Consider the following 18,910-nt stretch of genomic DNA (forward strand, 5'->3'; position numbering starts at 1 on the left):
TCCTATTTTTCCCATTTATTTATTTATTTTCCTGTACTATGCCTCCCCGCCAAAGTGACCCGAGACAAGYGCCAAGTCAAGAAATCAGTGTAGAATTAAGGCGCCTGCCTACCTTGACAGAGCTAATTGTTTTTAAACAGCTCACGTTTTAACTCTGATGGGTTCAAAATGGTAAAAAATGCTGCAACGTAAAAATAATTAGCAAGCACCGATGCGCACGCTGCCGGCCCTGCTAACGAGCGGCCGGGGCACAGCTCTGCGCGCTCGCGGGCGCGCTTTGCAGACACCCCTGTCGTTATCCCTGTCGGACGGGTGGGAAACGCKGGGCTCGGGAAGCGCTTCCTTCCCGGCTGAGCGGCTCCAGGAGCCGAGCGGAGGTCGGAGCGGAGGCCTGGGCCCATCAGCGGCTCCACCGGGGCTCATGTCCCCGGCCAGCTGTCCCCTGCGGCACAACCCACCTCGGCTCCGCCTGCGTCGGGCTCCCCAGCGCGAGGGAATATTTACTTTGGGGGAAAAGCAGCAGGATTGTGTACAGTTCTGCCGAGAAAAACAAGGCGGGTGCCCCGAGCGCGAGGCCGGGAGGCGGCTGCGCTGCAGCACCGGCTCCGCGCTGGCACCCAGCTTGGGGAAAGAGCCTGTTCCTGCTGCCTGGTTCCCGCAGGGAATGAACCCTCTGGGGGCCTCGTGAACACGGGTTCGTTAGTAGATCCGGGGCTGTTTGTGTTGCAGTAAGTGGCACTGTAGCTGTAAGTGCGGGACCGGGCTTCGCATTTGCTCGGTGGCTTGTGCAACGTAACTGCTTAGCCGACATTGAGAAAAACCACCAACGTTTTAGCAACCTTTTATTTTTTCCCCCTCCATTCTCCAACTGGCTCTGCAAATTTTCCAAGGAAAATGTTTTCAGGACAAAGGAGCAAAAGCGAGCTAAATCCCTAAAGCGGAGCGTTTCCCACATGCCTTTCCCCGTCGGGTTCTCCTGGCGGGTGCCGCTCTGCTCCCGGCGCGGCGTTCCGGGGATCCGCTCCTCCTCTCTCGCGCAGGGAGTCCGCTGCGGTTTAGCAGATCCCCCGCAAAAGCTGCTTCCATCCTACACCGAAATACCACGAGGAGCGAACTTCCTAAAGCCCCGGAGGAGCCTAAATATAGAAGCCAATGCGGGCCTGGCTTCCCGGCGCCGAGAAGCGGCGCGAGCGGCTGCTCCCGCACAAGTTGTGGGCGCCGGCGCTGGAGGGGACGGGGCTGCAGGGGGGCTCCCGGCACAGGGACTGCGCGGCTCCCGGTGGGAATGGTCCTGCTCGGCTCTGGGCTTCCCCCCTGCCCCTGCGCAGCGCCCTGATGGATTTCCCTGCAAAATCCCGCCGAGGGGAAGCAGCGCCAGGGAAGCGCGAGGCCTTTCCCGGGCGCGGGAGCAGGATCGCGGATGCTGGAAGGGCAGAAGCGTCTGCGGCGGCGGGACGGGAGCGGGAAGTGGGAGCAGGGGCGGAGGGTCCCGCAGTGGGGCCATGATCGGGCAGGAAGCGGTGTTTTTGGGGCAGGAAGCCATGTATGATGGGTATGAGCCCGGGCAGGTGCGCACAGGGCCGGTGGCCGCGGCCGAGCGCGGGGTCCCGCACGGGCTCCCGGCGCCGCCCGGCCCTGCCAGCTGGCACCTAACGGCGGCGGCGCGGGCCAGGCGCGGGGCCGTCCCGGCTCGGGGGAGCGCGGATTATCGGCCGGCAGYGCCGCTTCCTGCGCCGCGTTGCCATGGCGACCCTCATTACCTGCCTGCCGGGGAGGCGCTGCTGGAGCCGGAGCCGGCCGGGCCTTCCCTCTGGGGCGCCCGCCAGGCTCCCCCCGCGCCCGCCGGCCCCGCGCCCGCCGCCCCGGCGGCCTCTGCCTCCTGCCCGCAGCCATCAGGGCGGGCGGCGGGGCGGCCGGGCGCGCGGTGCAGCTGGGCCCGCGCCCCCCTTCCCGGCCCGGCCATTCCCCTCTCCATGCGGGCAGCGCAGCCAGGAATGGGGCCGCGCTGGGTGCCCATGAGGCAGGAGCCGCGCTCCGGCGGGCGCGAGGGCAGACAGAGCCGGCGCGGGGATGGCGGCCGTGTGGCGAGATGGGCCCTGGGGCCTCCGCATCCCCGCAGAGGCCCGGGAGCCATGGAGCGCAGCAGGGAAAGCCAGGCCCGGAGAACAAAGATGTCGGCYGGGCCGCAGTGCCCGGCTGGGTGCCCGGGGGCTGCAGCCGGGCCCTGCGCGCCCCGCTCGGCGCCTCGGGAAGGGGCCACGCTGCCCCACGGTGGGAGGCCGCGGAGGGGCCGGCGCCACGGGACCAGCCGGGGCCGCGGGGGCTGCRGGATAGGAGGAGACTGGGAAAAACAAAGGCAGAGGCCGAGCCGGGAGGAAAAGAGGCCGAGAGGAGCAGGAGGAGGCGAGAGATAGCGGGGAGCAGGGCGAGGGGCGGGCGCCGCAGCCGCGGGGCGGCCGCGGAGGAGGCCGGTGGCGGCCTCCCCTGCAAACCGCAGCTCTCCCGGGGCCGGATTCTGCTCCCAAAAGGGTTTGCACCTTCTAGGGGGCACAGATGGCTTCCCAGATACCCCCCTCACCAGAAGGGTATAAAGAGCATCCCATATTCTCATCCCCGAGTGATTTTGTGTTGCTTCCCGAAGCCCTCGGTTTGCACGCCGTCCTGCGGTGCCCTGGGCTCTGCCCTGTGCGTGCAGGGCTAGGGAGCTCTGAGGTWACCCACAGAACCTACATCCCCTTAAACCCTGGTCAAATTTTGGTGATATCAGTTGGTTATTTGGTTACTTGCCAGTTCCAAATGGCAAATGAGATGGAGAAAATGCTGGTGTGGAGCGTGACACGGAGGGGCTATTGCGGTACCCTGAGGCACTGCGATGCAGTCGCTCCGAATGCAAGGGAGAGGTGGGAAACGCGGCAGTGCAAGCACCGGGTATTAGCGAGCTGGTCGGGATAGCCCTGGAAATAGTGGCTTGCATATGGCCTGGGTTACCGGCTTAGTTTGGAGGGCTTTCCTTGCAGCTGGCTGTGCTTTTCTCATGATGCGTTTTCCTTTGTCCTGTTCCCGTAATTATCCTCGTTTCAACCCTGCTCCGAGGATTATTGGTCTGTAGGAAGCCTCCTAATGCCCCTTCCTCCTTGGCAGGGGAATACCCATGGCCGGGATTCGAGTGAGACTCCCGAACGGTGACAGGAGAAATGAGCTGTATGTTCCCCGGGGCCGCCCGCGTGTGCTGCCCAGCGCCCGCCTGGCTGCGGCCGCCGTGGCGCGTGACGCAGGGCTCCTGCTCCTGTCCGGCYGCGCTCCCGTTCCGTCCTGCTGCTGGGAATGCTCTCTGTGCCGAACCGGGGAAGGGCTGCGGAGCCTTCTTTAACACGCAGTGCTTTCCACCAAAACAGGCTTCCCTGGTGCTCCTCAGCAGCAGGACACCCTTGCTGACACCGGCTGTTGAGAGTCCCAGGGCTGGTGACTTGGGAACAGTGTTTATTCCATTTATACAGCACATGAGCACATACGCAGCTCAGTTACCACCAGCAAGAAGCGAGTTTAGGAGGCTGAGTTTTTGCTCCGCGTGCAGCCCTCAGCCTGCACTCGCCGGCGCGTAAACGCACGAGCAAAAGAAACAACAAAAGAAGCTGTTTTATGCCGGGTGACACGCGGCAGCGTTGTGTGCACAACCGGGGCTGCGCTCATGTGTATCTTCTGGGAAAGCAGGCCTGCAAGGGAGGTATCGTGTGTATACGTTTGTATCTAGGTATGTATAGACACGGGTCCACGCAGCAGGGTGGTGCTTTCCAAGGAAGGAGCTGAGCGTCCTGCGCCGCTCGCTGCGCTGACCCCGCAGGCAGTCTGTGCACCRTGCACACCATTCGGGGTCCCGCGGGGCTTTGACATCACGCACAGGCTCCACACACTGCACTAACCCCGCGGGCAGCCTGTGCCCCACACACCGCTCGGGRTCCCGCGGGGTTTAATGTCCCGCACAGGCCCCGCGCGCTGCCCCTGCTCCCTCCCCAGCGAGATCGTCCCCTCTGCAAACACCACCTTTCCCCGCTCGTTTGGGCTCCCCGCTCGCCTCCTTGTTCCTGGCCCAGTTTCCCCAGCAGCTCCAGTAGCAGCAGCAGCAGCAGCAGCAGCAGCCGCCCCTGCCCCGGCCCCGGGAGCCCTGCTGGGTCCCTGCACCACGCGCCCCGGGCCGCCCTCGCCACCCCTGTCACCCAGCGCTGACACTAACGCAACTTGCCTGCACTGTTGTAGGGGGCAGATGGACTGTCGGAGCCCGAGGGCATCTCTCTGAAACGCGTCGCTGTGGTGGAAGATTTCTTTGACATCATATACTCCATGCATGTGGAGAGCTCATCCGAGCCGGGCAAAGCCCCCAAACATGCTGGGCAGAAGAAAACCTACCGAGCGGTGAGACGGCTGCGCGGGGACGGGGCCCACGAGGCGCTGCGCCGCACGCGCGGGACCGCGCGGCTTTCTGGGGCAAAGCCAGCCCGACATGTCTGGGAAAGGAGGAGGAAAGAGGAGAGGAAAGGTCAGRACTGGCGATGGGAGCGGGGCAGCTGCCCGGCGCTCGCGCCCGCTGCTCCGTGCCATCTGCCTCCCTGCCCTCCGCGGCCGCAGGGAGGCGTCTCCGTCCTCCTTGCGGAGCGGGCCACGGAGCGGCAGGACGGAGCGCGGCCCCGAGGAGCAGCCCGCGCTCCCTCTCCTGCGCTACAAAATGGAGGCAGGGGCAGAGCTTGCCAGGTGCTGCACGGATGCTGAGAACCAGCTCCATCCATCCTGAAACCACTCTAGTTAGGTCAGGAATAATTTAGCTCGGAGCGTGCTCCTCCAGGGAGCTTGCTGTTTCTCCTGACTCTGCACAGCACTTTGATGCAAATACTTGGGCTCTCCAGCTTTTATAGGAAGAGCTGAATTTACTGTCGAGACCGGAGCTCCTCTCTGGCGTCCCGCGGCCCTAAGGACCGGGTCGCTTGGAGACAGGAGTGGCTGGCTGGCAGCTCGTGTCTCTGGTGTATTCATCATCCCGGAGAGCTCTGCCGGCTGCCCTGCTCTCTGCAATGATGCCTGAGATTATGCAGGGCTTGGTGAGCTGCCCRGGGCCCTCCGGGGAGGAGCCTGCCCTGCTCTGCTCTGCCCTGCTCTGCTCTGCGCTGCCTGCCCGGCCGCGGGCTCCGCACGCTCAGCGAGCGCCCGAGTGCAGCCCCGCGGTGGACGGGAGCACTGGCAGCCCGTGGGGCGCTGGGCACACACCTCGTGTCCCCTGCATTGCCTGGCTGCACTGCAGCCCTGTGGGACACTGGGCACACACCTCGTGTCCCCTGCAGCACCCAGCTGCACTGCAGCCCCATGGGGCTCTGGGCACACACCTTGTGTTCCCTGCAGTGCCAGGCTGGTGCTGGGCACACAACTCATGTCCCCTTCAGCRCCCACCGCCCTGCAGCCCCGCAGGACCCAACGCACACCCCTCGTGTGCCCCGCGGGGCTGCAGCGCAGGCAGGTGACCTCTTCGCAGTCAGAAGGGCAGCTCCACCAGCCTGACCGTGATTCAGAAACCTCCCGCTCATGTCCCGCATGAGCTGCAGCCCTGCCCCGGTTCCTGCAGCGCAGCTCTCCACAGCGCAGCTCTCACAGCACAATCCGGGCACCCCATGGCCTCCAGGGAGCYGGCTGTGTCCACCAGCCTTCCCGGGGCTGCTGAGGGCGGTGGGACACGGCCCTGCAGCCTCCCCAGCGGGACACAGCCCTGCAGCCTCCTCCGGAGCCGCAGTCACCATGTGGGCAGYGAGAATCCCCCAGGCGGCAGGATGCGGCTCCCGTCCTCGTGCCCCTGGGGTCCCTGTGTGGCCGCGGTGGCAGCTGGGGCCCTGCAGCACCCAGGGAGCTGCCGGAGGCTCCCAGCAGCCAGATCCAGTGGCCCTGGCTGCTTCCTCGCCCTCTCTCCACCATCTCTGACTAGGGAGGCAYTGGAGAGTTTGCCCTTGTCCATGACCTCCAGAGGGAGGCAATCAGAAAGGGAATTTGGATGGGAGATAACTCATCAAGGAAGCTGTCTGCTCTGCAGAGCATCAAATCAGCTGAGAAATAACAACTGCACCACTAAAATTAGCTGAACACTTGGAGCAGACCCCCGGGCCTGCGGGAGCGGGGCCGGGTGCTGCAGGGCAGCTCTGTTGAGCAGGTTCCAGGCCCTCGCGCTGCCAGCGCTGCCGGTGCTGCAGCGTGGCCGAGCCCYGGGCGCCCCGCGAGCTCAGCACGGAGCTGCACGGGGCTGCGTCTGGATGCAGGCAGCCTCCCAGGAGCAGGCGCTGCATCCTCCATTTGAAATGCTGGGACAAGGTCCCTGTCTGAACTTTCTACCCATCTGACATTAACACGCAGAAATTGGGACGATGCTGCCGCTCAGTGGAGAAACCGGCCCTCTCTTCCCCAGCAGTTCAGCTCGCTGAGCTCTGTTTTAGCTCTTGGCCCGCACACCCTCTGCCCTTCGCCCCATCCGCTCCTGCAGAGTTATTTCCTTCTTTTTAACAAGCTTAAACTTTACTCTTCTGGCTTTCCCGTGGGCTAGAAAGCTGCTTGCAATTTCTATTTTATTATAGTTCTTGTTACTAAATGAGGTGGCAGAGGAGAGGCCATGAGGTGTCCGGGGCTGCCTGCCTGGCTCTCGCTGCTCCCGGGGGTTCTGCGTGCAGCTCTGCCCCGCTCCGAGCTCTGCTGCAGCTGCTGCGGCTGCTGCTGCGGTGCCTGCAGCCCTGCGCAAAGCACCAGGATCTGCCTGCGCTGACCCGTCCTGGAGCTGCGAGCACCAGGCCAGGACAAGCTGCTTAGAGCAAGCAGGGAGGGGACCCAGCGAAGGAGCCCACTCCCCTCGGAAGGGGCAGCCCCTCCAGCCCGCAGAGCCTTCAGTAAGGGCCAGGTGCCTTTGCTAATGAGGCTGGGGGTATTCCACGAGCTCTTGGGCTGCAGCAGAGCCTGGTGAGGTTCCCTGGCTTGTGCTCTGCAGAAGGTCAGACTAAACCCTTTGATGGTCCCCATGGCTTTAAAAAATCTTTAAAATTATTTCCCCCTTTCTGCAAAGAGTGTAGACTCGGTTTCCAGAAGTGCTCTGAGCTTGCTGCTATGAGGAATTAGTTGGAATAGCAGAACTCCAGGTATGTTATCCAGATACTTGGCTCTGGGTATAGGGCTTAAGTTTAGGCATCCAAGTTTTAAAAACTTCTCCTTTAGCTGTTCCTCATCCATAAAATACCAGAGACACTTGCCTATCTCATAGGTTCAGGGAGGGAGGTTTAGTTCATTACTTTTCAGAAAAATGTTTACAATTCCCTGGATAAAATATGTCACAGAAATGCAAAGTATTATTAATAATAATTGATTGCCATCGTGGGAAGAAGTGCCCTGCCCTTAGCAAAGATTAATGGATTCTGCAGGTTATCGGGATGGTGGTGACTAACAACAGAAACAGAACTGAGGAGACCTTACTTTCTGCTTTGATTCCTACACATCCATAGCTTTGCTGTCAAACTCGCAAGGAGGAAGAGAAAGGAGGCTCTGGGAGGCAGAGGAGGCTCTGGGAGAGGCTCTAGGAGAGGCTCTGGGAGGCAGAGCCCACAAAGGCACATGGAGGGTTTGCGTTTTCGTGCAGTCTCCGCTGCTCCGCGTGCCGCTCGCCGTCCCACGCGCTGAGCGGGGGTCTCCACACTCCCCACGGCCCCCGTCCCAGCGAGCGGGGGGCTCTGCGGGGCACCCACGTCCCCTGCGCAGGGTGGGACGCGGCGGCTGCCACGCGCCCCGGCCACCCTCGTGCTGCTCTCCCGGCAATGGCCCCGCTGTCCCCGCAGATCGCAGAGACCTACGCGTTCCTGCCCCGGGAGGCCGTCACCCGCTTCCTCATGAGCTGCACCGAGTGCCAGAAGAGGATGCACTTCAACGCCAACGGGCTGGAGCCCAAAGGTAGGGGCCCCGCGGCGCGGGACACCCGCCCTTCAGCACATAGGTCTCCCCAAATGYGTCTCCCAGCCTGTGTTGGTTTTAATGCACTTCTGTAGCAGAGCTGGAAGAATTTTCTGAAATATGATTTATTCATTGCTGTTTAAGCAGCCTCTTTTCTCCGCTCGGAGAATGGAAATGGGCTGATGAGTTTAATTTTGCTTCTGAGCCAAGAGTTTCCCTTCTGGGTGCACCTGCCCCCAGGCAAGGTAACAAAGCCTGGGTCAAAAATATTGCGGATGTGTCTGCAATCACCTCATAATTATGTGTGGGCGGACTGGGAAAGTGTGACCTGAAGTTTTCCCTTTAAACTATGAATTTGTAGTGGAAGAAGCTGAATATGTCTCAATAACTCAAGTTTTGGATAAAGAAGTGTGGAATAATCAAAGTTATGTCCAGGAATGCAACCACTTACCATGTCACCTGTGGTATTCAGCTCATTATGGTCCTTTGTAAGCTGAGCTGATGTACAGCTCCTAGGGTCTCAACACAGTATGAGATGGGACCGAGTCTCCTGCAAGAGTAAATGGTTAAAGGTAATGGGATTTTTTCTGAACTGCAAACTAATCAAGTGCAGAGCATCAACCTGACTCTGAGAACTTTCCCTCAAACAAATATCCTCCTTTAAAAATACATAAACAAATCGCAGAAAGTTAGAATATTTCATAAGTGATATGGCAGAAACAGAATTATCAAATAGGGARGCAGAATTAAATGAACTAAGGACCCAACAAGAGGGAATTGCTGCTCTTTCCATTATTTGCTATTAGGAGCAGACCTCTGGACAGCCTCGAGGTTTCATTACGTGCAGGATGTGTGCCAGTTATCCATAGCCATTCACTGAACAGCTGTGCTTGTTAGGTTTCTTAGGAACTCTCCCCAATAATCAAATAATCATTTGGGACGCTCGTTAGCCCAAGCACCATCCCAGCAGCTTCCCTGCCCTGCCTGTGAAGGGCCCGGTCCCTCTTTCAGGTTAGGGCAGGAGAAATTCCGTCCTCGGCCTCGCTGGCAGCAGGACCRCGGCCGCCCCGAGCGCCTCTTGGTGCTTTTGGGGAATGCTGGCCATGGAACTTGTCCCCTGCCAACTCCTTAAAAATAAACCAAACGGGAAAGAGGAAAAAAAATCTCACACACACCAACTCCTGCTTCGTACCCACCAGCAATGGAGAGCCCCAAATACCTTCCTGCTCTGCGTATTGCTTAAATAGCGACCTGTGGAAATGCGTGAAGTTGCTTAGGTAAGGAAGCTTTTATTGGGAAACAGCGACTATTTTCACTAGTACATTTAGAGGAATTTACTTGGAGCAGGTCACCTAAAAATGTTGGGAACATTTTTAGGTAGAACATTTAGGTAGAACATTTTCCATAGGAAAAACGCTTAGTTGTATTAGCACATCCACACCTCCACACAAACCTGTGGAGGTAAAGCTAACTCAGCAGGATGGGAAGAGTGAAGAATTCCCGTCTGCTCCTACTTCTCTCGTCCATTAAACAAATCTCAACACACTTGGTTTGTGATCAGGAAAATCCCTAATTAAACATATCTGACATCAAACCCTGCAGGCCACCAACGTAATTTGTAAGAACAAATTATCTTGCTCATTGGAGGCTTTGAACAACACTGGACTTCACAGCGATTTCTTAGCTCTATTATTGAACTAGGAGTAATTCCAGAGGAATTATACGAGCATGGAATTAGGATTGAAACTGTTTTGTTTCAAGCCATTCTGCCCGAGTGTTCCATCTGTATTGCCAGCATGTGGGGCATGTGATAAAGTTAACTTTTTAAAGATGAGGTGAATGATGACAGTAGCCTCCTTTTGCTCTGTAGGATGTGGCCAGTTCCCGTGGAGTCCCCAAGGCCCTTCAAAACAAAGGTTTTCATTCTCTTCCAGCTAAAAATACGTCTTTGGCTTTTAGGCTCATGTTCTTATCTCTTGTCGTTACCCAAATTCACAGGGAATTTGTTGTTGCTAAAGGATGTCGCGCTCTGTGCTCCTCTGTCAACCTGGGCTTGCTTTGGTGGCCGGAGGCTGCAAGTGCAGCCGTGCAGGGCTTTCCAACGTGCAGTTTGCCATTGCCGTGCAAGGAACAAGTGGAAGTTTCAAATTTCTGTTGTCACGCGCTAGGAAAACGTCTTTTGGGGGAAAAAAAAATCCCCTTGGTTATCAGCTTGTGCTGCTGCACGGACCCAGTGCAGTCAAAGGTTTCATTGATTCAATGATGTGGCTTCGTTCCCTCTGATCTCCTGTTGCTGGCTTACTTATTTGATCTTGGGGGTGGACTGAGTTGCTTTTCATCGCGTTTGGCCAACTTGTGAAAATCTTTGTCCGTGGGAGCCTTTCCTCCCTCACCGCAGAGCTGGGCTCTTGTAGGCACTGGGGTTTTAGCGCTTTCAGTCACAAGATAACATCTTTGCAAGTAGAATAATGGGTTATTTTGTGTGCTTATTGCATAGAGACATAGAAGTGCTCTTAATCTACAGGCCAAACATGACAGAGAGAAGCGATAAACAGTCCTGAGAAAAGAGGAGAGGAGTTACAAGATTCCCAAGTTTACAAGATTCCTAAATGCTTTCCACCTTTGTATTTGACTGAGCTGATGGTCAGGGGAGCTCTGGCCATCCCTTTCCATATCCAGATGCCAGAATGCTTCGGATGCCCAGGAATGAGCTAGCAGCACCTGGAAATAAGCATGCTAGTTCCATGGCCTTAACTAGGCTCCTGATGCAGAAGATTTGCAAAAACCAATCTGATGTTTGTGCTGTTTAGGTCAGTTGCAGASCATGTTGTTGGTTCAGGTCATTTCCTAGGGACACAGGATCTGGTGTCTTGGGAGGCGCGAGGCTTCCTGGGGACTCCCGAGTTTCGCCGGTTTTGGTACTCGGCGTTTCCGAGCAGCAGCCCCGGATGGTGTTACGGGTTTTCCAAAGTGCTGTAAAACCCTCAGTGGAGGCTCTTTCTAAAGGCAGTGCCAGAAGTGCTGCGAAACTCGGAAAATGCCAGCGCGGCAGCGAGGTTCAGAGCYGGGACGGAGCCTCCCGCCAGCAGCTCGCCCCCAGCTCCAGGATCCCTCCTTCCCTGCCCTCCGTGCCCATCCCCACGTGGGCAACTCCTAAACTGAAGACAAAGGATCTTCCTTTCTCCCAGCGGCCTTTCCTGTGGGGAATGGCCATCTCCCTCATGCGCGTTGCATGAGCCGCTGAATTCGGTGCGGAATAAATAAATGTAGCGTCCTCACATCCTACCCAGAGAGGCTGCAAGTGCTGCCACGAGGACGGCAGAGGTGGCAAACTGTGGAAAATCCTTGGGAATTGGCTGCTTTGGACCTCTCCCAGGTTGGGGAGCCAAAAGGGTCCGCAGGAGGGTCTGGCTCCAGCGCTCGGTGTGATGCACCCAGAGGAATCAACAGGAACCATTTAAATTGCAGACTTTAAAAGATACGTTTGTGTGTTAATGAGAGCGTTATAAATTATCTTCATCAGATAGATTCTTGATAAGCTGCCCTGCTGTTCACTCCTACCTGAGGGAATGCCCAGCAAAACTGGCAGGACTTTGCAGTGCCAAAGCAGGCTGAAAAGAGGCACCTGCCTGTCAAGCTCTGTGTAAATCCTGGTTGCACAGAGGTGAATCTGAGACCTCTGGTACGACTTTGTTTCATCCTCAGCTCCAAATTAGTTTTGTAGAGCAAAAAAAAATGTTTTATGCATAGTCTTTTCCACAGGTGACAGCAATGCTTTTATTTTTTTCCAGAACAACATCTGTTCTGTAATTATCCTCTCGGTAGGGTCATATTCTTATAAGAACCTTAGCAGGCACCGACTCTATTTGGGTGTTTTAAGTGCATCTAACTACCTCTAGTTAATTGCTTAYGATAAGGCACGGCAGGTCCGTGCGTCCCGTGTGTGACTGGGTGCTTCTTGTCCTGCTCCTCAGAGAGYGAGCCGCCCTCCTCGCTGGTGTCGGGGATCATCGACTACAACATGCCCCTCACCTCCACCTACCTGAAGCAGATGAAGCTGCGGGTCATGAATTCCCAGGAGCAGGTGAGTGGCGGCACCGGCACCACGGGTGCCGCGCGGTCCGGCCGGGATGGGGGACGGGAGGCGCTGGCGTTGGGCGCGTGTGATTCCCAAGGGGCATTTTGGAGACCTGCACAGGTCGGGTTGGGCGAGTGCAGTCACTGCTGCTGTGGGGGCGATCGGGGCGAAACGCGCGCGACGCTGGGGCTGCTTTGGCATCGGTTGGTGGAGAGGAGCAGAGGTGTCGTGGGGGCGGTTAGCGGCCAGAGCTGYCCGCGGGTTCTTTAGACATGCGCCTGTTTTGAGCAATTGTTCTGACGTTGAAGGCGGGCACAGGAACCGGTGGCTTTGCTTCCTCCRAATTGCCTGGGAGCTCTAGCAGGAGGTGCCTGAGCCCAGACACGGCTTCAGCTCCCCGGGGAGCTCCTGTTGCGTCGGCAGCCTGCCAAAGCTCCGCTGTAGCCGCTCTCCCTTCCTGTGTCCCCATGGGAGAAGGCTCTGTCATTGGGTAACAGCCTTGGGCCCCTGGAATTTAACGGGGACTGGGGGGAAAGGCTGCCACGCGGCCACTCCAGTGTTCAGGATTTCGGAAGTTCTGCAGCTGCGGAATTGACCGCGGGAGCCTTGGGGCACTGTGGAGACGGGTTACAAAAAGAGGAGTGTGTTTTCCCTGCTCACCTCAAGCCATCACTGAAACCCCGTGTTGGGCTTGCTTTCTAGCACCCTGAAACCTGCATCGGGTCTCACACGATGCCGCTGGCCACAAAAACCAGAGCAGCTCCGCGTGCGCCGGCGGGTGGGAGGCGGCGCCGGCAGCTCGGACCGGGCAGCTGCTCCCGGGGCTGGGTTTGTAAAACCGGTGCCAACCTGGACACGCATGTTGGGGGATCCGGGCTGCGCTGTGAAATGCCAGCTCCGAGTTTGCTGTCCGGAGCTGAAGAGATAGATACGGATCAGCCATTTCAGTAGGTCAGTGTTGCCTGAGGACAAAATAGCACCTGAAAGCAAATGCGTTTGTGTTTTGGACCTTTTTTACTTATGTGTGTGTTGGGTGCTTGGGTGAGTTTAAGGTTCTGGGCACTGGTTTATACCAGAGGTTTTAAGATGTGAAAACCATGTGATTTGAAAAGTTTTCCCCTGAGCTCAGGGTTCTGCTGTAGAACTATGGACAGCTCCACGGGACAAATCCTCCTTTCCAGACGCTCTGAAACGAGCAGCTTGGCTGGGAAAGGGGTGGCCCAATGCTGGATGCATGGAATCAATGGATCCAGTGCTTCCAGGTRTCTGATTGCTGATTCAAAGCTGCTTTTGCCTAGATATGATCAAAGCCGAACGTTTTCCGACTGTCATGAGGTTATGTGAAGCGTTTGCTGGGTCTGGGGCAACTCCTTGCAGAGAAGTGTTGAGATTCCAAATTTACTGCTGTATCTAACATTAACTATCAAGCTTTTCTCCCCGAGGTTAAGGACTTAGTTGCTCGTGGAGCTAAGCTTCCTCTTCAATATCTGAGGAGGTTCCCTCAAGTTGAGTTTGAGACACACAAAAAAGGCACCCGGAGAGGTTTTCTGATTGCCATTTACGCCTTTTCCACTGCTTGGTCGTGTTGGCTCCAAAGCTTGGTTCAAGAGAAGTGTACAACGAAGCTTAATTAAATTCCTGTATCCAAATTACAGGTGCAAAATTAAACTTGCAGTTCCATGTTGTCCTTAAAATGAAAAAGTCCCCTGGAAGCCAGAACAGTTAGGTCCAGAACCGGAGTTTAGAAGCTGGGCGTCGAGGGCTGCTCGTCCGGAGAAGTTTGCTGTGGTCGTTTAGAGGCTTGAGGAGTGCAAAGCCTGACTTTGTTTCACTCGGGCCTCTCACTGGCTGGAGAGGTGTGCTGTGTTTCTTGCAGCCGGCCCTGACGGCARTAATGGCATTTGTGGGGCGGGAGCACGCAGGGGACCAGCTGGGGCGGCCGGCAGTTGTTGCCTGAGACCATAACTCAACGGCTTGATTTGGTTTCGCAGCCTCTAAAGTTTTCCCCGTGYTAATCTCTCTTTGCTGCGTTGCAAWGCGGCTTTCTAAGCTTTTCAAGCTGCAGCAGCCGAGGGAAAAGGCTCTTTGGCAGAAGGCAAATTTGCCCTTCAAGGGATCGCTGCAAGGCCAGGGAGGCTCCAGAGCAGGAGCCGAGTGGCTCCCTGCGGGACACGGACGGGGGGACAGAGGAGCACTGGGGGACGGAGGTGCCACCGGCTCAGAGACACGGGGACACCCCTGGGGACGCTCTCCCAAGGCTCCTGGGGGATACAAGGGCCTCGTGTTCCGCCCGGCTTTTGCCAAGAGCAATTATTTGTACGTAGCAGCACCAGGAAGAACTTGCATCGCTTGGGGTAACGGCAAGTGCGTTTATGCCAAAGTGGCCTTTTAACTTCATTATCCAGGGAAACAATGTGCACCTAAGTGTAATTCACTGGTGCTGCTGAGCACACAGAGCAGTGTTAGGGCAGGGGTGTCCACAGAGCGGAGCACGGGCAGGGGAGCCTCCGAGGGCGCCCTTGGGCCGTGCTGGGGACGGGGCCAGCGAGGCGCGGAGCCCCTTGCAGGGCTCTGGCAAACGAGGCGGCCCTGCAGAACGCACCGAGCTCGAGGGCGAATCGCCACGTTGCAGGAAAGCGCTCGGAGCACGAGGGAATCCAACGATTTTCTCACGTCAGTGAAGATCAATGTATTTCTTGAGGCCTGCGCGTTTCTCCTGGCATGAGTGGGAATGGCTCTGACCCACGGCACTCGAACCGGGCTGCGAGAGCGCGCGGGGGCTGCGGGCCGGGAGCCTCCTTGCATCCCGCTCCTGCACCAGTTCTCACAGAGGTGAGAAAAACCAGCCCTTCCCCTGCGCACAGGGCGCAATCAGCCGTGTTTCAGGGTGTCTACCGAGGCAGTAAAGCATCCTCCCAACTTGTGACCTTTTCAATCTAGCAGAGAAAGGAATGCAAAGGAGGTGTTGGATGTTTATCTATAACGATCCCTCCACCTCATTTTCAAATGACAATTATTAGTGTTTTTAAATAATGGGGTGTGCAGGTTCCTTGCAGCCATTTTCCGGACGATCTTTGCTGTCTCCTCCAACCCCCTCCCGGGTTTATTCCTCACGCTCCGCGTTTTCCACCGCGGCCCTGGGAACCGAGGGGCGAAGCCAACAAGCCCCACGCTGAACCCGCAGCCGCAGCTCTGCGGTGCCCGGAGCCGCGTCCGGAGGCGCCTTCCGCAGCAGGAGGGCACGTAACGGGATAACAGGAGCCTCCCTCCCTCCCTCCCGTTGCTATGGATGTGCTGCGGCCGGCCCCGGCGCTGCCGGCTGCAACCGGAGCCGCGGCGGGACTGGGAGCAGGAGCGGGGATGGGAAAGCTCTTGTGCAAAGAGAAGGGGCCGTCGCGGAGAGGGGCTTCAGGCTAAACCCCCCGAAACGCGACAGGGAGCCGCTTCGCTTCCAACAGCACGAAAATTGCTAGGAGGTTGCCAGGGGAGGGRAGGATGGAGGGATGGATGGGTGGATGGATGGATAGGTACGTAGGTAGGTAGGTAGCTAGGCAGATGGGTTGGTGGATGGATGGATGGATGGATGGATGGATGGATGGATGGATGGATGGATGGATGGATACTACCCTAGATGAGCTCTCTCGAGCCTCTTGCAATAGCAGCCACCTAACACATTCCTCATGCAGAGCAGTTAAGAGCTTTGATTCAGAAGCGAAGCATCCTTTGTGCGGCCCCAATGTGCACAGACACTTTGTATTTTGGCATGTAGCAGATAAAGGCTGATTAATCAAAGTTCAGTAATTGTCTACAAATGAYGATGCCTTGGAATAGCTAAATTGGCCTTAGAAAAATCAATTAAGTTAGTGGAAACTTATAGGTTATTCTGTTCTGAGACTTGGATACAGATGTTTGCATTGAAGGCTGGGGAAAATATCCAATTACTGGTATTTAGAGATGAGGTGATTCTAAAGGTGCGAAGTTTGCGCGTGTTCTGMGTGGGTGAGAGCTGCGCCCAGGGGCTGCCGGTGCCCGGGGCTGCCCAGGGTCGCAGCCCACGATTCAAAGCCCCTGCCCTCCCGGGAGCAGCCCTCGCTGGGAAGGGCTGATCCATCCATGGGGAGGGTTTTCCCGGGATTTCGCTCTTCGTCGCAGGGTTTGGGGGTCTCTCGCACTGGGAGCGAAGCTGCTGGTACGGGGCGAGCAGCGGCTTTCCTGGCGCCCGCGAGACCCGCTCCACGTTTCACTCGTCCTCGCCCAGCGGCTGGAATTGCGCCCGCTCGGCACGAGCTCTTCCGGGTTCCATCCTGACGGGAAAGGAGAGCAAATTATAAAACGGGCTGGGAGATCTTGACCCAATTATGCTGAATCTGGGCAACCAGAGGATAATTCCAGCCAGCAACGCATGTGTGCCTGCAGCTACAAAAGCACTAAATATCCCYATGTCCCAGCATGGAAAAATTGCAGGAGTTGTTGGGGGCAGGAATCCAGGCAGAGGGCTCGGGATGAGAACAGGCAGGTTTTTAAAAGGAATCATGTTGGATTCTGCCATCAAGGGAGCAAACAGTTTTGGCCAAAAGTTCATCTGCCATTGGCAAATTGAGGGCAGCAGTTAAAAATAGAAAGTCATAAATGGAAACAAGCGGAAAAATTAGGAGAACTAGAGGAGAAAGCGCTCCGGCTGAAACAGTGCGGATGAGGAGGAGGCAGGAGCGAAGGGAACCCCCAAGGGTGCTGAGAGCCCCATTGCTGCCGTGATGGGTGTGCAGAGAGGCTGGGAGCCCTGGAGTGTTTCTGGACCCGCGAGGAAGTGGGATCATGTTTGTATAGCGTGAGGATGGGAAGCTACTTCCTAGTCCGTGAGCAATCAGATGGGTGCTAAGCACTCCAGAAATACACACCTCTAAAGCRGCAAGTCAAGGCAGCTTCCGTGCACAGGTCCCTTCCGTGCTTGGGAAGASCTTCGTTGGCCGAGGTTAATTTTTAATACATTTCCGAGCACTAGGAAGCCTCCCCGGCGCCCAGCTCTGCTCTGCAAGGGGGTCTCGCAGAGGGGCACAGCGGCGGAAGGGAGCGTCTTAGACCTGGCTGCTGTTGGGCAGGGCCTGGGCTAGGACCAAGGCTGAGGGGCTTCCTGCAGCTCCAGGGTTCACCTGTAACTGGACTTTGAAAAGTCACCAAAGTGAATTTGCTGATAACTGCCAAAGAGCRAGCGAGGAAAAGCGTCCTGAGGCCGAGCACGGCAAAACTAAAGGGTTTTGAGGAGCACGGGCTTCCAGGGCGCGCGGCCCCATCCTCCCTCCAGTGCCTAAGCGCAAGTCGGGGTAGGGAAGTTACCCCCGCCCGGGTAATGGGGTAACGGGCTGGCTTGGACGGGCCGGCCCGAGCGCGCGGGCCGCTCCAGGTGCTGCCCTCGCCTCCCGTGCGGGCCGGGAAGGGGCCCGGTCGGGCTCCCGGGCACCGCTGCGCGGCTGAGGCTGTTTGGGCTGTTCCACCCCGAGCAGCTGCTCGTGCCCGTCCCCCTGCACACCCTGATTCCCGGGAAAAGCGCCTTTCCTCTCGCAGGTGTCACCGCTCCTCTAATGGGAAGGGTGGCCCACACGAAGCAGGAGCAGAGCCCTCCACCCGCTCTGCTGCATCCCAAATCCTGCCTCCCCTCTAACTCCCGAGAGCGCTCCSGGCACCACATACAGGAAACCAGGAAAAATGCCCCGTTGTCCCGGGCCGGCAGCCCTCGTGACTGCGGTTGGTGGCGGCGGGGCCGAGGGGCGGCCGGCGGCTCCCCGGGCCCCTTGACCCACTTGGGGGAGGCACAAGGACATCAAGTGACCGGCACGAGGCTGCGCGCGGCCGGTGGCTCCGAGCACGAGCAGCGCTCGCAAGTAACGGACACGCTGCGAGAGGCAGGGAGRGAAGGCGCTTATAAATAATATATTTGGTGTGTATTATATAATAGGAGTAGTACTGCTTTATGATGTTTTGTTTGTTTTTTTAATCCCCTAAGACACTTACCCCATTCCTGACAGTTTGATAGATCACCTCTGCCGATCCTGTACCTAATTGCCTKTTATTTCCCCCCGGATAATTTCAATGCAAGGATACCCGCTCAGAGGGAACTTCACGTGCAGCTTTTGGAGCCGCCCGGTGCCAGCGCCGTCCCCGTCCCCGCGCGGCACCAGCGGTGCCGCTCCTGGCTCCCAGCCCCACGCACAGGGCCGCGGCCGCTCCGGTGCCGCTTCCCACATGGACGCATCCGCTCGACGCTGGGTTCGCCCGTGCAAAATTTAGGTCAATCCGTTGTCAAAGTGGATTAGCCCAGCCCACACAAAGGCACTTAGTGTGAAGTAAGTGCGCCCGTGTGGCCAGGCCGTGCGGAGCAGGGCGGCCATTCCCGGTCCCGCGGGTGTAGGGGTGCTGGGAGCCCCCATCCTGGCTCTCCCCGGAGTGGGTGATGCCGAGGGCAGCCCGGCGCGGGGAGGCTCCGTGCGGGGACGCCGGGGTTAACGACGGCTCCTTGCAGCCCGGACCAGTCTCCTGTTCACCTTAAATGGTCAGGATTTTATTTTAGCTCCAGGGAGGAGCGGCTGTGGARCGGGAGCCAGCACAGCCCGGGGGACAGCGGTGCCCGTCCCCATGGGGCACCCAGCACCGTGTGCCCGGCCTGGCCCGCAGCCGCGGGCTCCGCAGAGGAGGCCGGGCGGGAGGACGCGCAGCCTCCCCKCCGTGGTGGCCTCGCACCCGGCCATTCCCGCTGGCACTGACGGCCTCCGCGCGGGTCCCTGCACGAGCGAGGCCACGCGGCCGAGGCCRCGATGCCCGGGAGCCCCGCGCGTCCTCGTTGTTGCCCTGCCGCCCGCGCCCCCCTCCGCCCACGAGCCC

The 18,910-nt window shown here is 58.1% G+C and overlaps 1 protein-coding gene across 1 annotated transcript in view; it reads left to right on the top strand.

Moving 5' to 3' along the window:
- Nucleotides 1-1,502: 1,502 nt before the first annotated feature.
- NOL4L (nucleolar protein 4 like) overlaps nt 1,503-18,910 on the top strand; it is a 35,825-nt gene continuing 18,417 nt past the window's right edge. The window contains exons 1-4 of the mRNA XM_026041975.1: nt 1,503-1,568; nt 4,255-4,410; nt 7,845-7,956; nt 11,931-12,040. Of these exons, the coding sequence (XP_025897760.1) occupies nt 1,503-1,568; nt 4,255-4,410; nt 7,845-7,956; nt 11,931-12,040 (444 nt within the window). The remainder of the gene's footprint in view (nt 1,569-4,254; nt 4,411-7,844; nt 7,957-11,930; nt 12,041-18,910) is intronic.

Source organism: Nothoprocta perdicaria, unplaced genomic scaffold (genome assembly GCF_003342845.1).
Source record: "Nothoprocta perdicaria isolate Ctin4 unplaced genomic scaffold, notPer1 scaffold_3, whole genome shotgun sequence".
Classification (NCBI taxonomy): Eukaryota; Metazoa; Chordata; class Aves; order Tinamiformes; family Tinamidae; genus Nothoprocta; species Nothoprocta perdicaria.